General features: G+C 36.6%; 2 protein-coding genes across 3 annotated transcripts in view; one reads left to right on the forward strand and one right to left on the reverse strand.

The window, feature by feature from the left end:
• Positions 1–37: 37 nt before the first annotated feature.
• On the forward strand, positions 38–3,470 carry LOC128558602 (histone H2A-like). Its single transcript, XM_053548428.1, has 2 exons — positions 38–545; positions 3,138–3,470. Exon 1 carries the CDS (start codon positions 138–140, stop codon positions 543–545), a length of 408 nt encoding a protein of 135 aa, XP_053404403.1. The 5' UTR covers positions 38–137; the 3' UTR covers positions 3,138–3,470.
• Positions 3,471–9,027: 5,557 nt separating this feature from the next.
• The window catches only part of LOC123554127 (uncharacterized), a 31,440-nt gene continuing 20,475 nt past the window's right edge, over positions 9,028–19,992 (reverse strand). Inside the window, exons 8-12 of one of the 2 annotated variants that reach the window (XM_053548423.1) lie at positions 19,349–19,390; positions 16,748–16,934; positions 15,674–15,746; positions 12,432–12,571; positions 9,028–9,509 (exon numbers count right to left, since the gene is read on the reverse strand). In XM_053548423.1, the coding sequence (XP_053404398.1) occupies positions 9,336–9,509; positions 12,432–12,571; positions 15,674–15,746; positions 16,748–16,934; positions 19,349–19,390 (616 nt within the window). In that variant the 3' untranslated portion in view covers positions 9,028–9,335. Of the gene's footprint in view, positions 9,510–9,903; positions 10,239–12,431; positions 12,572–15,673; positions 15,747–16,747; positions 16,935–19,348; positions 19,391–19,992 lie in introns of those variants that run through there. The other variant, XM_053548424.1, reaches the window with a different exon arrangement.

Consider the following 19,992-nt stretch of genomic DNA (forward strand, 5'->3'; position numbering starts at 1 on the left):
TTGGAAGATATTTTGGCGGACAGAATTTGATTGGCTAAAGATAACGTTGCGCGCACTATTGTAAAAGCGGGAAAACCCCAAGGTTGCACATTTCACCAACATCTCTTGACGTGACAAGTAAACATTTAAATATCATCATGTCTGGCCGTGGTAAAGGTGGTAAAGCTAAGTCAAAGGCTAAGAGCAGGTCATCAAGAGCCGGATTACAGTTTCCAGTCGGCAGGATACATCGTCTTTTGAGAAAAGGGAACTATGCTGAGAGAGTAGGTGCAGGGGCACCCGTTTATTTGGCAGCAGTGCTGGAATATCTCGCAGCTGAGGTTCTCGAGTTGGCGGGCAATGCTGCCAGAGACAATAAAAAGTCGAGAATCATTCCACGTCATCTACAGCTAGCTATCAGAAATGATGAGGAATTGAACAAGTTGTTGTCTGGTGTAACCATTGCACAGGGAGGCGTTCTACCAAACATTCAGGCCGTCTTATTGCCAAAGAAAACTGGTTCAGCCAAGGGAGGAAAGGCGTCATCACAGAGTCAAGAGTATTAGGTATAAACATTTTATAGTACTAATCAAGAGCAGTATGAATGGGATGTTTTACAGGGTATTAGTCATTTGCATTAGAATTGCTGCAGAAGTCACTTTCAGAGTTGTTTAAGAAGAGTAGCAAGAAAGTATTAGTGTTGGGAATGAAGGCATGTGGGGTGTTGCCTGCAGGATGGGGAAATTTTGCTTAAAGAAGTGTCTAGCCATCCTGTAACCGGATGCTAGCCTGCGTTCTAGCTGTCCGGTAATAGATTTCATAATGAATAAGTAATGCTTTTATATAGTTTTAATGTTATTTACTAACAGGTACCGATACTTCTACATCAGTACTTACCTGCAAAAAAAAATTTGTGTGAATACATACTAAAGATCTATAATAAATCACTGCATTATTCAGCCGATAGAACGAAATTTTGCCAAAATCAATAATTTTAGTGAATAATGTGTTTTAAATAACATTTAATTTCAATAGCGGCAGTGTGATGTTCAAAACTTTTAGAAAAACAGTAGTTAAGTGTTCATAATTAATCCATTTTATTTTGAAATAATAGTCAAAATTAATGAATTGCTTGTTTTACAAGCTTTCCATTCTTCAAAAATATTATATTTATATAAATTTATGTTTTAACAATCTAAGTTTAGGCCGTTAGAAAAACATCACTTTTTACAAAATAACGTGGACGTTCGATGATCAATGTTTTATCATTTCTAAATATAGAATATCAACGGATTTTTATACAAACATGATCTCATTCGTTTTATCGACTGAAAAAATCAGATAGATATTGATATCTTAAGTAAATAACATTTAAAACTATATAAAATCATTACTTATTCATTAAGAAATCAATTACCGGACAGGTAGAACGCAGGCTAGGTGTCCAGTTAGCGGACGGCTAGACACTTCCTTTGCTTAAATAGTCAAGACCTTGAAATTTACACTCGCAGGCATAGGCATATCTTACTGATAAAAATGGGTCAGTTAGACAGTCAGGGGTGTAACTGTTTCAAGTTATCGCAGTTTATAACCCATTTGAGTTATTGGTTAAACTTTCATAACTTGTTTCAGTTATCATGAAATATTACAAAGCCCTCCTGTGCCAATTCCTCATTTTGAATAAGACTAATGCAATTATATCTTGAATCCCTGACCTTTTATCTTTCCAGCTGTGCAGTAAAATTTTTTACGCAAGGCTGATAAAGTCTTACGCAAAAGCTTTAAAGCTATAAAACTCTTAATATCTCATTATTATCCTATTATGCTTATCAGGTCATGCTCAGACTAAAAGAGAATTTGATTAACCTCAATTTGCTACTAATTTCACTTTAAAGGTCACTTTGTGAGAACAGCAAAAAGACTTTTTTTGAATAACTTACCTGAGTTAACTATATTTTATAAGTAATACAGGTTACAAAATGCTTGAAAAAGTAACTGAAATAGGTTACATCACTTAAAACAGTTACACCTCTGACTGTTAGAAGGCCAAGAACCGAAAATTTTCTTGTGTAAGCACAGACTTGTCACCTGCATGTGGTGCCCTTGTTAATCATAAATTTACTCATTACTCACTGTTATTTACATACATGCTGATTTAGTCAGTACAAGATAGCATGATTAAGTTTGTGTACATTAGCATTTAATGTAACAAAACATTGGCATGGACGTGACCATCAGAATATAAAAAATATTGCCAGTTAGGATATGGTATCCAGAACTAAGCAAACATTAAAATTTTAAATGTCCGGTTAGTATTGGTATAGAATCTAGGCAACACTCAGAGCTCTAGATAAGCTTAATAACATTAAAATTATAGTTAATAAGTATTTACTCCAAAAACTTATAAATGAAAGCTGAAATGCAAAAGAGTACATCCGCACCGAATAATTACCTGGCTGAGTATTTTACTCCAAGAATTTTGAAATCGATGCTGGAAGTTGTATAAGGAGTTAGGATCATTGACCTTGAATCCCTTGCCCTTCGCCTATGTGGGTTTGAGACTCGCTCAGGGCATTGAATCCAAACCATGTAAATTAACAATATAATCCTCATTACTGAACTTGACAAGGCACAATCATGTAATTCATATAATAATACTGTGCCACTTCATTTCTGAATTCAGGTACTTCTTGCTAAATAAATCTTATCAAGATAATTTGCAAAAGTTTGCAAGGTCAGAGAGACTTTAAAACGCACACATACAGTACAGTGGATACTAGATAGTAACACAGCAATGTCCCTGTTCTTTGCTCTTTTAAAGTTTTCTATTATATCCTTCTGATGCTTCTGAGTCTCTGTCAGCACTGTAATCCCCTTCCTGCACAAAAGCATTAATTCCGCGTGTGAAAGTTTGATCCTCCAAGCTTAGATTTTGCCAGCTTTACATAATTTTTACTGTGATAATTCATATTTGCGCTTAGCAGGAAAAAATCAGTTAATTGGCATAAATTCAGAAAACGGAATCCAGTCAAAATTTTTACTGTAGATAATGTTTGAAACATTTGTTTTATCAGTAGACAGTACATGTGCATGTTGGTCCTGCATCTGCAAAAAATTGCTAAAAAAGGTTGCTAAATCATCAATTTCTTCTATTTCAGATTATATTGCTGTTGCGGAATCCAGTCATTCACCACATCACAGATCACAGTAGTTTTCATCATCATCATCATCCCCAAGCAATAGAAAGACGTATCTGCCAAGTGATTTTATTTTTAAAGAGCAGTTTTAACACAAAAGACAATTTAAGCTTCTACAAAGTGATAGATGTATTTCAGACTGTATCTTGTTGCATTTGTTCTAATCCGGTTCTGGTTCACTTCACACTTTGCTTTCTGTTCTATATTCTTCTTTTCTTTTAAATAAATGTCATTGAAATTTAAATGAAATGTTTTGTCATGTCATTATTTCTAAGACAGTTTGGTTTGGCAGTATTACTGTCTTTCAGTTTGTTAATCCATTCAGCCACATTGCTAACTTTAATGTCCAATGAGTTGCACGTGTTTTAGCTCACCTGAACTGAAGAGCTGTTAGTATATGTGGATGGTCTGGTCTGGTGTCCAAAATTTATATAATTATCTTCTCTTAAACGTGGTCATAATTCCACCTAACTTTGGCTGAAGTATTCTTGCAAGGTTTATTTGCTTGACCCCGTTTAGGGACTTCTACAGTTAAAAATGCCGCTTACCAACTTGGACAGCTCGATAGATCTTCATTTGACTTGCATTGTTATAAGGTCCTGTTGCAATTTTGTCCAGATGGGGACAATTTTCTGGGGCAGTTAGAGCTAAAAGAAAGAAATACTTTAAAACAACTTCTAATGAACCACTTGGTAGATCTTCATCAAACTTTATCTCAAAAAGTCTAATCCCAAATTTGTCCAAGGAGGGACAACTGATCCCTTGTAGGGGCCACTAGAGCTAAAAAAATACCTTTCAGTAAACAAATTCTTATGAACCACTTTATAGAATTCCAAACTTGGTATAATAGGATCATTTGGAGGTCATCTCAACACCTTTAAGAACTGCTTCTCATTAACTGGATCAGGCCACCCTGCGGGGTTGGAGGCTTTGTAAAACCTTCAATTTTGCTGAAAAAACTTACTCTTAAAATTGAACATTGAACCTCTATTTTCTGAATAAACAGTTGTCATGATTACAGTTGTTTGAAAATGGAAAGAGATTGAATTAAATAGCATTTCAACAATGAACTGCAGGATTCCCAGTCTTCAGTTTTAAGCTCACCTGAGCACAAAGTGCATACCATTTGTTATCTTTCTGTTTTTCAGATAATGAAAATTATATATCATCCCTGGGAGTCCCAAGTATTATATAAACTTATATAGGGAAAAAAACTTTAAACATTTTCTTGTCTAAAACCACAAGACCTAGGCTTTTGATATTTGGTATGATGCATTGCCTAATAGTCTATGTAAAACTTGGGACCCCCGGGACGAGGCCTCTTTCCACCCCAGGGTAATTTTTTGAACAATCTTGGTAGAGGACCACAAGGCAATACATTGTACTAAATATCAAAGCCTAGGCCTTGCAGTTTCAGACAAAAAGATTTTTTTAAAAATCCTATACAGTCTATGTAAAACTTGGGACCCCGGGGCAGGGTCTCTTTTCACCCCAGGGGCATCATTTGAACAATCTTGGTAGAAGACCACAAGGCAATGCTACATACCAAACATCATAGGCCTAGGTCTTTGTGCAACACACAACAATTACTGTGTTTATCATGCGAGGCACCGATACCCCTTTATTATTCTGTTCAAGGATATGTTGTCGTACAGTATTGACATTATTCTTGTGCAAAGCGGGATCCAATTTTTGAAAGGTACGGTCTTTTAGTAAGACAAATGAAGTATGAACAAGAGGGCCATGATGGCCTTATATCGCTCACCTGTTATCATTGCACTTGAGGACAAGAAGGTCCTTAGAAAAAATATCTAAGTCCAAAGGACAGTAACAACAAAGGGAAGAAATTTAACCAGAAAGAAAAAAAAAATCTTACAAGGTACAGATATGTCAAAATACACCTAAAAATTGGAGGTACCATTCATGTTGTACCACAGAAAAGTGGTCTCAGTTTTTCCCTACGGCCAATCAGTTTTTCCCTACGGCCAATAATAAAAATGTTACTAAAAATAAGCTATTTACAGTAACGTAAAAGGGAAGTAATTTAAAAAAAATTATTGTAAGTGAACAAAAGGATCTGCCAAATAAATCTGTTTAAATAAATGAAATTTCAGATCAATATCTTCATTATAGTTATGGAGATATACCCATTTTAATTTGAAATAAAGGGAGGTAATTTGACATAAAATCAGTCCATAGTTATCTACCCTGATTGGCTCAGTCCAGCTAATGACAATAAAGAAATTTCGAATAAGTCCTATAAGTACTTACTGATATTAATTCATTTTGATTACAATCAGAGGAGGTAATCGGATATAAAATAACTCTGAACCTAGGCTTGGATCTGATTTGTCATGGAATCCAAGAATTATTGTTGTTGAAGTTGTTTTGGAGGTTTGTATCAAATAAAACCATAAATGAAGTCTCTATATGGCTGCAAAAGCCAAAATAGCTAATTTTGGACCTTTTAGAGGCCATAACTCTGGAACCCATGATGAAATCTGGCCAGTTCAAGAAAGGAACCAAGATCTTGTGGTGATACAAGTTGTATGCAAGTTTGGTTAAAATCGAATCATAAATGAAGCTGCTATTGTGCAGACAAGGTCAAAATAGCTAATTTTGGCCCTTTCAGGGGCCATAACTCTGGAACCCATTATGGGATCTGGCTGGTTCAACTAAGGAGTCGAGATCTTATGATGACACAAGTTTTATGCAAATTTGATTAAAATCAAATCATAAATGAAGCTGCTATTATGCAGACAAGGTCAAAATAGCTAATTCTGGCCCTTTCAGGGGCCATAACTCTAGAACCCATAATGGAATCTGGCCAGTTCAAGAAAGGAACCAAGATCTTATGGTGATACAAGTTGTGTGCAAGTTTGGTTAAAATCAAATCATAAACTAGAGCTATCACTAAAGGTGATGAATGTACCCCCCCCGCATGCACTGACACAGTACATTGCAATTTGACGAACACAAGATTGCATAATTATGTGGACTATATGTATATAGACTGATAGACTGTATGTATACAGTATAGAAACAAAAAACAAAGTCTCATAACTATGCAGTCTCATAACTATGCAGAATATTTACCTAAAAGAATGTAACATGCACCATGCACAACTAGGGCTGGTACTGATCACTTGTGTGAAGTTTCATTAAATTGTGTGCAAGGGTTTGGTAGATTAGGCACGTACAAGATTGCATATGCAGACTGTATGTACATAGTATGTTAACAAGAAACAAAGTCCCATAACTCTGCAATTTTTGTCGCTGAAAGAACCTAACATGCCCCATGCACAACTACTGTTATTACTGATCACTTGTGTGAAGTTTCATTAAATTGTGTCAAGGGGATGAGGAGAGATGGTGTGCACAAGATTGTGTCTATGTACATAGTATAGTAACAAAAAAACAAAGTCCCATAACTCTGCAAATTTTTTTTCTAAAAGAACCTAACATACCCCATGCACAACTACTGTTGGTACTGATCACTTGTGTGAAGTTTCATTAAATTGTGTCAAGGGGATGAGGAGAGATGGTGCGCACAAGATTGTGTCTATGTATATAGTATAGTAACAAAAAAGCAAAGTCCCATAACTCTGCAAATGTTTTTTCTAAAAGAACCTAACATGCCCCATGCACAACTACTGTTGGTACTGATCACTTGTGTGAAGTTTCATTAAATTGTGTCAAGGGGATGAGGAGAGATGGTGCGCACAAGATTGCATCTACGGACAGACAACCTGAAACCCCTTACAACTTTGTTGTTGGGGGGTACAATGAAGCTGCTATTGTGCAGACAAGGTCAAAATAGCTAATTCTGGCCCTTTCAGGGGCCATTACTCTGGAACACAAGGGAATCTGGCCACTTCAAGAAAGGAACCAAGACCTTATGGTGATACAAGTTGTGTGCCAGTTTGGTAAAAATCAAATCCTAAATAAAGCTGCTATTGTGCAGACAAGGTCAAAATAGCTAATTTTGGCCCTTTCAGGGGCCATAACTCTGGAACCCATAATGGGATCTGGCCAGTTCAAGAAAGGAACCAAGATCTTATGGTGATACAAGTTGTGTGCAAGTTTGGTTAAAATAAAATCATAAATGAAACCACTATTGTGCAGACAAGAAATTGTTGATGGATGCACGCAAGGACGGACTGACGAGATGAACGGTGATCACAAAAGCTCACCTTGTCACAAATGTCACTTCTATCATGTTCACAAGGTAAACATTCCCAAATTTTGGCTCTTTTAGGGGTCAATCAGGGACCGTAACTCTGGAACCTATGATTGGATCTGACAGATTTATCAAGGAATCCAAGATTTATTGTTGTTGAAAATATTTTGCAAGTTTGTATCAAATCAAACCATAAATGAAGTCTCTATATGGCTGAAAAAGCCAAAATAGCAATTTTTTTTTTTACATTTAAGGGGCCGTAACTCTGGAACCCATGACGGGATCTGGCTAGTTTTCGAAAGGAGCCGAGATATTATGCCAATACAAGTTGAGTGCAAGTTTTATTAATGTTGATTGCAAAATGTGGTCTCTATCATGTTCACAAGCCAAAAATGGCAAACTTTGGCCCTTTAAGGGGCCATAACTCTAGACCAACGAAGGGATCTGGCCAGTTTTCAAAAGGAAACAAGATATTATGCCCATACAAGTTGTGTGCAAGTTTGATTAAAATCAGATAAAAAATGTGGTCTCTGTCGTGTTCACATGGAAATTGTGGATGGACAGACGAACGGCGATCACAAAACCTCACCCTGTCACTAAGTGACAGGTGAGCTAAACAGTTGCAATTTAAACTTTTAGGACCAATTACTGCAATGATACTCCTGTAAACAACCAGAATGATGGCCTTCTTGTATCATTTAACCAAAATGTTTACAATATAAGGATTTGAATTAAGTTTATGATGTGAACTACTTTGAAAGTTTTAAATGGATTCCAGTGAGCTTCAGACACATGATCAACATGAGTAGTAGATTTTTTGTCAGGGTCAGTCCAAGCAGTGCAGGGTTGTATGCTGTTGGACTTTGTGTAGACTGGATTGATTCATAGATGAGAATTTGAGGAACAAACCTTTCCCACATTTGTAACTGGATTCCGGTGAAACATTATATTCTGTGACAAGTGTGTGGATGTCATCAACTTACACTTGTAGGGTCAGTTGAGGCACTACAGAGTTATGCACCCTTGGACTTGAAATTATTGGTGCACTGAACTACAACACTGACTTTCAAATGGATTCTACAAGTGGTCACTTTGAAGAGAAGTTGCTCTTCTGGCCAACACAGTGAGATGGAACATACAGCTCCAAAACTCCAGAGATAATAAAACAAACTTGTCTCAAACTTCAGCATTTGATTGGGTAATTTGGTCTATCTTAAAACTGACCAGTTTTAAGGCTGCATTCTGAAACTTGTCTCCAAACTAAATTTTATAATGTCAAGATCTCCTTACCCTACTGAGCAAGCTTGGTGCTAAATGTGATTTCAACAGGAAGATGCTAAGAATGACTTTAGACACAATTCTAGACTTATAAGAAATTTATTTAGTAAAAGTAACAATTAAGTAATGTGATCTACACAAATGTAAAGAAATACAAGCAAAACAACATAAATATCTGGAATTCGTTTCACATTAACTTTTAAACACTGTGATAAAATGCAGGTCTTATATAACGGAACTTTAAAACCCGTATGCAGGATTTTATCTATAGTCCCATGCCATTCTTTCAAAAGCTGAAATTTAAGCTTATGTTTAACAAGACACTTCTTAAAACAGGCATGCCCTTAGATTGTACATCACAAATTTTATTTCATAAATAACCTGAAACACATACTAAAAAATTTTTATATGCAATTTTGAATAAATCCAGAGTTGGGCGCTTATATTAATTAAAAAATACAAAATCTCTGACGAATATAATTATAAAAAGGAAAAATAACATTATTCCTAAGAAATACATTAGAAAATATACGAATACTAGTAATATAACTAAGTACTATTATAATAAGGTAAATTATAACATACATATTGCACATGCACAGTAAGTAAAATGAATCTAAAAGCGTCTGAGAACAGTAGGTAATTTATTTACAACAGCTACTCAAATCATCAATTTTCAAAGGTATTTCTACTCATAAATTTTAGGCACAAACGAGTGTCTCCCCTTCAAATGTTCTAAAGTCCATGCAGCACTTGAACCAGGGAATCGGGTGTAGTTTTGACTGGCTGCCTCTCAAACATGCCCACCAGGATGAAATTTTAATTGTGCACATGCAGAATGGAGGCTCTGCCAATGATTTAACATTCGTAGTCTTCTGAATCGGATAAAGAAAATCTATAATACAGCTAAATGAGTATACAAATGTTTTTAATGCCAGTTCACCTGTGATATGTAGTGTATAAAGTATATTACGGTAATTACTTTACATCAATAATGCTAGTACATTTAAACTTGAATGATACTGCAATTCAAAATAAAAAAAAAATTGTTTTCCCCTTGCACATCATAAATACTTAAACAAGATGGTAAATCTGGTAACTGTGACAACTGCTTCCTTCCTGTAACAACCAACATTCTTGTGCTATAAGAAACTTCCACTTAGTTGATTTTTGTTTTTTCTAAGACCATCACAAAAAATGTACAGGTACTAAGCATGTGTATTTTCACAGTTTTAATGCTAACTTTTGATTGCTGTCAGCACAATTTTTGGTTAATTGAAACATTGTACCGCACAAATGATGGTGTTGTCATACCAGGATCAGATGTACATACATTTGGTATCACCGACATATCTGGTGTTCGTTTTATCTTATAAATTAGCAGTCCGCGGCCTTAGTCAATAAAACCATCATATGAATGTCAATCAATCTAAATGATTTTATGAATGATGGAGGTGCAAGTTGGTTGAGTTGTCGGCGGCAACAATGCGGGTAACCTTCTCTGGTCTTGGTGACAGAGATTGAACATACTGATTTAGATCCACACCTAGACCATGAAGATTCTTGTAATAGTCAAGCTGTTGTTGATCCTGCAGGTTAGTTGCCTGAAATATACAATTATTCAAAGTTGTATCATTCTCCAATCTTGAAATGTTTAAAAGTTGAAATGTTCCTCAGAAATGTTCCTCTCAAACATAATAAAATTGCCCAGTTACAACCTTTCTTGGACACAAGCTGAGATTTCAATCAAGACTGTAATGAAGACGCTGTATTGCTCTCTTGAATCATCAAGAAACCTGCGTTTTACTTCTAACATTTCATTAGGACAAACATCTCGATGGATGTTTCATGCAGATCTGGTTGAATGTGCTGCCTTAGTGTTAACAAGATTTTTCTTTGATTTAACCTAGTTTTAAAGACCAAAAATTACTGACAAAGTTCTATACTTGGCTTAGATTCATCATAAACTTTTAAACCTGGATCATGTGGCCCTTGAAACTTTTAAGGTTTTTTTTCTATCATGGAAAAACTATAGCCAATGGCTTTTCATATTGTATATAAAGCAGGAAATATAGTACCACTAGTCTTTAACAAGAGCACCGCCTTGCGGGTGCAGATGCTTATCTGATTTTTTGTCTCTGTATAATAGAAATATTGACCTACCATGATTTTCTAAGTCCAAAACCATAACTCTTGCAAAAACCAATGTAGGGTTACGGTATTTGCTGTGCCGTGCCAGCTTTTGATGGTGAACAACTTGTCAAGTCAAGTGTTGCAAGTTTGAAAGCAATAACTTTAATATTAAAGAGTTTAGGAGAAAAGTTGACCTAAACATAAAACTTTACCAAGAAATCTGATATTTTCTAAGTCCAAAAGGGGCCATAATTCTTGCAAAAAGCAGGATGAAGTTATGTTTCTTGATGTACAGAGTTAGCTAATGATGGTGAACAAGTGTTGCAAGTTTTAAAGCAATAGCTTTGATAGTTTAGGAGAAAAGCTGACCTAAATATAAAACTTAACCAGGCAACGCCGATGCCGATCAAGTGATAACAATAACTCATCATTTTTTTTCCTTCAAAAAATCAGATGAGCTAAAAATTACTTTAAATATTTGAAAAGTACTGCAGATATTCTTGCTCTGAAAATGGTATAATAATATCAATATACTGTCTTTCTTCTGAATATTGATTTTTTCAAACAAATTTAAAAGAAAATGGTCTTTTTTGCATATACTTTCTGTCTATCTACAATTAGACTTACATGTATAGTACAATACAGATAATTTGTTGAAATTATGTAAAACTGTTTGACCATAAATAAATAGCTTATTATTAATTTCTAAAATGAACTTTTCCATCTTTCAATTTGGACAGTACCATTAACTGTTGGGGTGCTTACCAAAAGGATACTGAACAGTGCAGGTCATGATCAGACTGCATGGAAGTGCAGATTGATCTTGATCTGCACTGGTCACAAGGCAGAATAGCATTCGTGTCCAGCATGATAAGGGCTAAGATGCGTAATCATCTGAGCCGCGCCATGGGAAAACCAACATAGTGGTTTTGCGACCAGCATGGATCCAGACCAGCCTGCACATCCACACAGTCTGGTTAGGATCCATACTGTTTGCTAATGGTTTCTCTAATTGCAATAGGCTTTGAAAGCGAACAGCATGGATCCTGACCAGACTGCGCGGATGCGCAGGCTGGTCTGGATCCATGCTGGTTGCAAACGCACTATGTTGGTTTTCTCATGGCACGGCTCAATCTATATTAAGTCAGTTACTTGAAATTCACTACAGCTTTCTAGCTGAAGAGGAAAACGGGTCTCTTTCAAGTATTCTGCAGAGTATAGGTATTTTTTGTCATTGGCATCACTGAAACATATTTCCATCATTCTTAATGAATTTAGGTTTCCAAATGGTAAAGAATGATTTCTTCTCTTTCACTAGTATACAAATGTGCAGGGTTACAAATAAATAGAAACTCCATAATTCAATTTTGCTTACAATCAATAGCCAATTTTAAACACATTAAAAAGGAGAATATCTCAAAATTCAAATTAAAAGAAGAAAACACTGTATTACGAGCCAGACTGAAGTAAGAGTCAACTTGATGATTGGCAGACTTTATGGAAATTTGAAGTTTGCCCGAAATTCAGCTACTGGAAAGTTTGATTTTTAGGCTGGGGCCAAATGCAGTGCCAGATCGAATTTCATCAAATTTCAGCTTTTTTAAATTGAACAGAAATTCGACATGATATGTAGTTAATATGTATATGGCAAAAAAGAAAACTACCTGTAATTGTCCTTTTTTCTCCACCTCCCATTTTCTACGTTTCTCTTCCTCTGATCTCTTCTCCATCTCCAATTTATGTTCAACCTTTGATCTCTCCATCTCCTGTTGATGTGTCAGCTGCTCTATCTCAACCTTCTGTTCTGTTTATTAAACAAAAATATTCACCTTTTTAATTTTCACCTAATCTGACAGTCCAGTCTAGATACTATTTTTGATTCTATGAATTTTTTCAATAACAATAAGCTTCCTTCAACTTGAATATTTGCCTACGGTAACTGTGGCTGTGAAGTTACCAGTATTTTAATTTTTTTCATATATCTATGTTCTCCGCAAGTAACTGCCAACTTCCCCACATGAATCAGAGGTGGAGGACCAATGATTTCAGACACAGTGTCGTTTATCAAATAGTCACGGAGAACATACGCCCCGCCCGAGGATCGAACTCGCGACCCCGCAATCCGTAGACCAACTCTCTTACCTACTGAGCTAAGCGGGCGGGCTGTTTAGCTCATAGTATATGCCATACAAATAATCATTTTTGACAACAAAAATGAAATTTGTGTCGACATAAAAATATTATAACAACTACGGTAATTTTTCCTTCAGTTATTTAAAATGTTAATTCATTTCCTCAGTTTCAAAATTTCAATTAAAAAAAAATATATAAAAAATCCGAAGTGACAGTTGTATAGCATGCATTATATATCTCACTCAGTATCACTATGAGCTAGCAGACAAATGCAAATATAAAAAAAAACCATACAATATAAGGTTATTATTCATTGTTCTGATTACAAAATGTATCTATCATCTGCCCTGTCCTGAACCCACTTTATGTAGTCACTGCTTGCAAAATGGTCTAAAAAGTTGCCACTTTTGTATTGACATCTTCTAAAAGCCTCTTAATATTGTTACCCTCATTAGGCTTCATAGTTTATCACAGTCAATAGGTCTCATAGTCCATCTTCACTAATTTGTTTAACTAGAATGTTGATGCTGAAAGAGCAACAATGTTGACTAACTGCTGTTATTTGTTGAGACATCACTTCTATGACTCGGACATTTCAGCCAATAATAAAAAAAGCTCCATACAAGTTAAAGAGTTACAGCACCAACAGCATCATACATGAACTTTGACCAATTCCATAGACCTTGACCACTGAGACAGGAACCAGTGTCCAGTAGCAATACTCACTGAGCAATATTCATTGAGGTACAGTCGAACTTCGTTAACTCAAACTCGTCAGGACCGACAAAATTTATTTGAGTTATCGGTAGTTCAAGTTACTGAACAATTTACATTACACAGGATTTTTTCCAGGACCTGACAAATTCGAGTGAAGGATGGTGTTTGAGTTATCCAAGTTTGAGCGAATGAAGTTTGACTGCAATTACTTCCACCAAATAAAACAAGAGGGCCATGAAGGCCCTGTATCGCTCACCTGACCTATTGACCTAAAGATCATCAAGATAGTTTCATTAAGATATGGTCACAAATGTGGCCTCTAAAGTTTTAACTAACTTTTCCTTTGATTTGACCTGGTGACTTAGTTTTTGACCCCATATGACCCAGATTCGAACTTGACCTAAAGATCATTAAGATTAACGTTCTAAGTTTTATGAAGATACAGTCATAAATGTGGCCTCTAGAGTGTTAACAAGCTTTTCTTTGATTTGACCCGGTGACCTAGTTTTTGACCCCACATGACCCAGATTCGAACCTGACCTAAAGATCATCAAGATTAACAATCTGACTAAGTTTCATGAAGATACAGTCTTAAATGTGGCCTCTAGAGTGTTAACAAGCTTTTCCTTTGATTTGACCCAGTGACCTAGTTTTTGACCCAACCTGACCCAGATTTGATCATGACCTATAGATCATCAAGAATAACATTCTGACCAAGTTTCATTAAGATATGGTCATAAATGTGACCTCTAGAGTGTTAACTAGCTTTTCCTTTGATTTGACCTGGTGACCTAGTTTTTGACTCTACATGACCCAGATTCAAACTGGACTTTGAGATCATCATGAGTAACATTCTGACCAAGTTTCATGAAGATACATCATAAATGTGGCCTCTACAGTGTTAACAAACTTTTCCTTTGATTTGACCTGGTGACCTAGTTTTTGACCCCTGATGACCCAATATCAAATTCATCCAAGATTTTATTGCGGGTAACATTCTGACCAAGTTTCATTAAGATTGGGCCAAAAATGTGACCTCTAAAGTGTTAACAAGCTTTTCCTTTGATTTGACCTGGTGACCTAGTTTTTGACCCCAGATGACCCAATATCGAATTTGTCCAAGATTTAATTGAGGGTAACATTCTGACCAAGTTTCATTAAGATTGGGCCAAAATTGTGACCTCTAGAGTGTTAACAAGCTTTTCTTTTGATTTGACCTGGTGACCTAGTTTTTGACCCCGGATGACCCAATATCGAACTCATCCAAGATTTTATTGAGGGTAACATTCTGACCAAGTTTCATTAAGATTGGGCCAAAATTGTGACCTCTAGAGTGTTAACAAGCTTTTCGTTTGATTTGACCTGGTGACCTATTTTTTGACCCCAGATGACCCAATATTGAACTCGTCCAAGATTTTTATGAGGGTAACATTCTGACCAAGTTTCATTAAGATTAGGCTAAAATTGTGACCTCCAGAGTGTTAACAGTCAAATTGTTGACGACAGACGGACGACTGACGACGGACGACGGACACAGGGCGATCACAAAAGCTCACCTGACCAAAAGACTGCCCAATGCATGTCAAAGCTATGACCTAGAAAAGATCTTAAATGGCTTTAAGCCCCAGTTTGACATTGACCTTCAAGGTACCTTCAGAAGTTTGCACATGACACTCCGTCTCATTCAGGTAAACATTCATGCCAAATAAAAGTGGAATACCTCCATGCATGTTAAAGTTAGTCAAATTTCTAAATGACCTCTGACCCACTTCGTGTGACCTTGACTTTTGAGTCTGAGGCCTGGGGTTTGAGTGAAACACCACCTCACTGAAGAAAACATTTATGCCAAATTAAAATAAGACTGCTCCATGCATGTCCAAGTTACAGCCCACACATGCAGAAATGCACAGAAATTTCTGATGTTGTTACAGATCTACTACCTCAACTTAAAATATAGGAAGCTTGAAATTGTGGCACGGAATATTGCCAGTCAGGGATCTGAAGCTTTCAATACTTGCAGGTGATTAAAGTACACTAGTTGGGGAAAGTATCTTACCTAAATCAATTCTGTCCTTCTCATTCTTCAATTTTAAGTCTGTCATTTTTTGTTCTTGTTCTTCTGATTCATACTGGAATAGTAAAATGTATGATTAATACTGGAACAGTAAAATGTATGAGTTATACTGGAACAGTAAAATGTACGAGTTATACTGGAACAGTAAAATGTATGAATTATACTGGAACAGTAAAATGTACGAGTTATACTGGAACAGTAAAATGTACGAGTTATACTGGAACAGTAAAATGTATGAGTTATACTGAAACACTAAGATGCATGATTCACGTTTCAACAGCAAAATGCATGGTTCATACTGGAACAGAAAAATGCATGGTTCATACTGGAACAGCAAAATGCATGGTTCATACTGGAACAGTAAAATGCATGGTTCATACTGGAACAGTAAAATATACGACTCATTCTAGAACAGTAAATTGCATGACTCATGCTGGAACAGTAAATTGCATGACTCATGCTGGAACAGTATATTGCATGACTCATGCTGCAACAGTTAATTGCATGAACCATGCTGGAACAGTTAATTGCATGAATCATGCTGGAACAGTAAATGGCATGAATCATACTGGAACAGTAAATTGCATGATTCATAAAGGAACTGTAAAATGCATGATTCATATTGGAACAGTAAATTGCACGATTCATAATGGAACAGTGAATTGCATGATTCATACTGGAACAGTAAATTGATTCATACTGGAACAGTAAATTGCATGATTCATACTGAAACAGTAAAATGCATGAATCATGCTGGAGCAGTAAACTGCATGATTCATACTGGAACAGTAAATTGCATGATTCATACTGGAACAGTAAAATGCATGAATCAGGCTGAAGCAGTAAAATGCATGATTCATACTGGAACAGTAAAATGCATGGTTCATATTAAAATAGTTTTAAAGTGACTTATATTGATTTATGTCAGCTTAATCCAGACCAGTCTCAAAATTGATTGGCTAATTCAGTCCAATCACATGCGTTGTAAATTCAGTAAAGCTGACAAGTGCTTGCTGAAACATCAGCAACTATTATCACCTATACAGTATTACTTACAGCAATCTTGAGCCTTGTTCTAAGTTCTATAGCACCATCATGGAGTTTCTGCAATTTGTCATGAGCAAAGTAACCTCTAAACACAACCTTGGATATGTTGTAACCAACAGATTTTGCTCTCTCTGTCAACTGGGGAAAAGAACTCAGATCGTTCAACTCGGCAGAGTGTTCCATAAACTCTATATACCTATATAAACAATATGCATGTTAAATGATACATTATACAAAAGATGGAGGGGATACTGTCTACTTCAAACAAAACATTTACTTATTTCATTGGTACATAAAAACATTCTGGACTGAAAAGTTAACTATATGTACAGTGGAATACCACTAACTCTAGCATCAATGGTTCAAGTACCCGAGCTTAAGCACCCGGGCTCAAGCATCAATGGCTGAAGCACCCAGGCTCAAATATCAATGACTGAAGCCGGGCTCAAGCATCAATGGCTGAAGCACCCAGACTCCAGCATCAATGACTGAAGCACCCAGACTCAAGCATCAATGGCTGAAGCACCCAGACTCAAGCATCAATGGCTGAAGCACCCAGACTCGAGCATCAATGGCTGAAGCACCCAGACTCAAGCATCAATGGCTGAAGCACCCAGACTCATGCATCAATGGCTGAAGCACCCAGACTCAAGCATCAATGACTGAAGCACCCAGACTCAAGCATCAATGACTGAAGCACCCAGACTCAAGCATCAATGGCTGAAGCACCCAGACTCAAGCATCAATGACTGAAGCACCCAGACTCAAGCATCAATGACTGAAGCACCCAGACTCAAGCATCAATGGCTGAAGCACCCAGACACAAGCATCAATGGCTGAAGCACCCAGACTCAAGCATCAATGACTGAAGCACCCAGACTCAAGCATCAATGGCTGAAGCACCCAGACTCAAGCATCAATGGCTGAAGCACCCAGACTCATGCATCAATGGCTGAAGCACCCAGACTCAAGCATCAATGGCTGAAGCACCCAGACTCAAGCATCAATGGCTGAAACTCCCGGGCTCAAGCATCAGGCTCATCGGAGCTCTTCATGAGGTTCCCTGCAATTTTCCTTATATTTTATATATTCTGATCATTCAAATTCCTGGTTAACTTGAGAGAAAACTACTAACTTCCTTGTGACCTAAAGTGTCTCATGTTTTACTGTATTGTCAATGTTCCTAGTTAGTCCTAAAGCTGATTTTTTCTTTGATTCCTAGATTAGCATTTCATTAATTTATGATGGAGGAATTGTTTGGTTCAAAGTTTTGAAAATGACCTTAAAACCTAAAAGCTTTTAACAGTGGTGGAAGACCCCTGGTGCCTCTCAGGGCATTGTTTCAGGTAAGAGAGGGCAGCTGGATAGAGCCATTAATGTTCCATAAGCTAGCTAGACATTTTCTCACATGGACAAATTCTACATCCAAAAGGAGGTTTCAAGCACACAGTGGTGATGGGCAATTGATTGAGGTATGACCTTAACCAGTCAGTCACCTCTTCTATAAATAATTAAAATAATAAGTACAATTTTGACAGCTGTGAGCAATTTGCACCTATACCATCTTAAAGTATCTAATTTGTAATGAAAATGATAGTGAAAAATTAAAGAGAAGTGTCTAAATTTCATTTTACAGAACTTAGATCATGCCTGTAAATCAAAGGTGAACAAGGAGCTGCGTTCAATAAACGCTTGATGCCCCCGGTGGCATCCTTGTCGATAGATTTTGCACCTAAGTCCAAAACGAGGTCAAGGTCAAACTGAGGTCAGGTGATGTTTGAAGATGAGGAATGGTCACAGGTTACATCTGCATTAGTATCAAGTCATTCTAGTAAGGGGTATTGAAACAGTCCCATTTGGTTAACCAAGAGATGGCCCATACAAAGCAACCTAAGTCCAAAACGAAGTCAAGGTCAAACTGAGGTCAGGTGATGTCTGAAGATGAGGAATGGTCACAGGTTACATCTGCATTAGTATCAAGTCATTCTAGTAAGGGGTATTGATGCTAGACGAAACGGTCCCATTTGGTTAACCAAGAGATGGCCCATATAAAGCAACCTAAGTCCAAAATGAGGTCAAGGTCAAGGTCAAACTGAGGTCAGGTGATGTCCGAAGATGAGGAATGGTCACAGGTTACATCTGCATTAGTATCAAGTCATTCTAGTAAGGGGTATTGAAACAGTCCCATTTGGTTAACCAAGAGATGGCCCATACAAAGCAACCTAAGTCCAAAATGAGGTCAAGGTCAAACTGAGGTCAGGTTATGTCTGAAGATGAGGAATGGTCACAGGTTACATCTGCATTAGTATCAAGTCATTCTAGTTAGGGGTATTGATGCTAGACGAAACGGTCCCATTTGGTTAACCTCGTACAGACGGACGGACGGACGAACGGACGGACAATCACTATATGCCTCCCTCATCAGTAGATGCCGGGGGCATAAAAATCAAACTTCTATTATAATACCTTCATGATTTTAATTGTTCATATATATTTTTAACAAACATGCTTCAGACGGTTAATAATATAATTCTCTTATTAAACAAGTAGGTTTTGATAACCTGGTTTATGGCTATTTTTCTTCTTCTTTTTTTTAAAAAATATACTTACGTATACTTTCCTGCAAAGGCCACAGTATCTGCACACAAACAACTGTAACCAAACAAAACAATTTGATCATTTTTGCATTTAGAAATAATTTAAATGTACGTCAATCAGTAAGGCTTCCAAAGGTGCAATTGTATAAATCTGTTGAGAATAAGAATTTCACAGCTCAGACCCAGGTAAAACACATATACATAAACACATTAACTAGCTCCTGCTCTCCCCACTGCCTCACTGCAGTAGTTGTGCTTTCTTGAATATTCTTAGCAAAGCATCACCCAATGAACTATTCTGGCTTGTGAAGTTTCATCAACTTTTACCTATCGATTCCAGTGCAGATGTTAACACTGTATACTGATTAGCTGTAAACCACTTGCATGTCAGAAAATTTAATGTAATACAGAGGTTAATGCTCTTAAAACTTTAATGTATGCCTCGTATGGTACATGTTTTCAGAGGTTTTATTTTAGTCATAATGTAGTATAACATGGTTATTATTTAAAATAAGGTTATTAAAACAGCACGTTGATCTGCAATTTTGTTTTCAGTTTGAGTGGATTTTGCCAGGCCTAGATCCCTTAATGTCAAGTGTGATATCATCTGGCATGGTAACATCCACAAATGCTAAATGCACTGAATACATTGAAGAT

This window comes from Mercenaria mercenaria, chromosome 7, assembly GCF_021730395.1.
Source record: "Mercenaria mercenaria strain notata chromosome 7, MADL_Memer_1, whole genome shotgun sequence".
NCBI classification, from domain to species: Eukaryota; Metazoa; Mollusca; class Bivalvia; order Venerida; family Veneridae; genus Mercenaria; species Mercenaria mercenaria.

Coding starts and splice junctions, on each gene's coding strand:
- LOC128558602 (XM_053548428.1), top strand. CDS start 138: ATGTCTGGCCGTGGTAAAGGTGGTAAAGCTAAGTCAAAGGCTAAGAGC.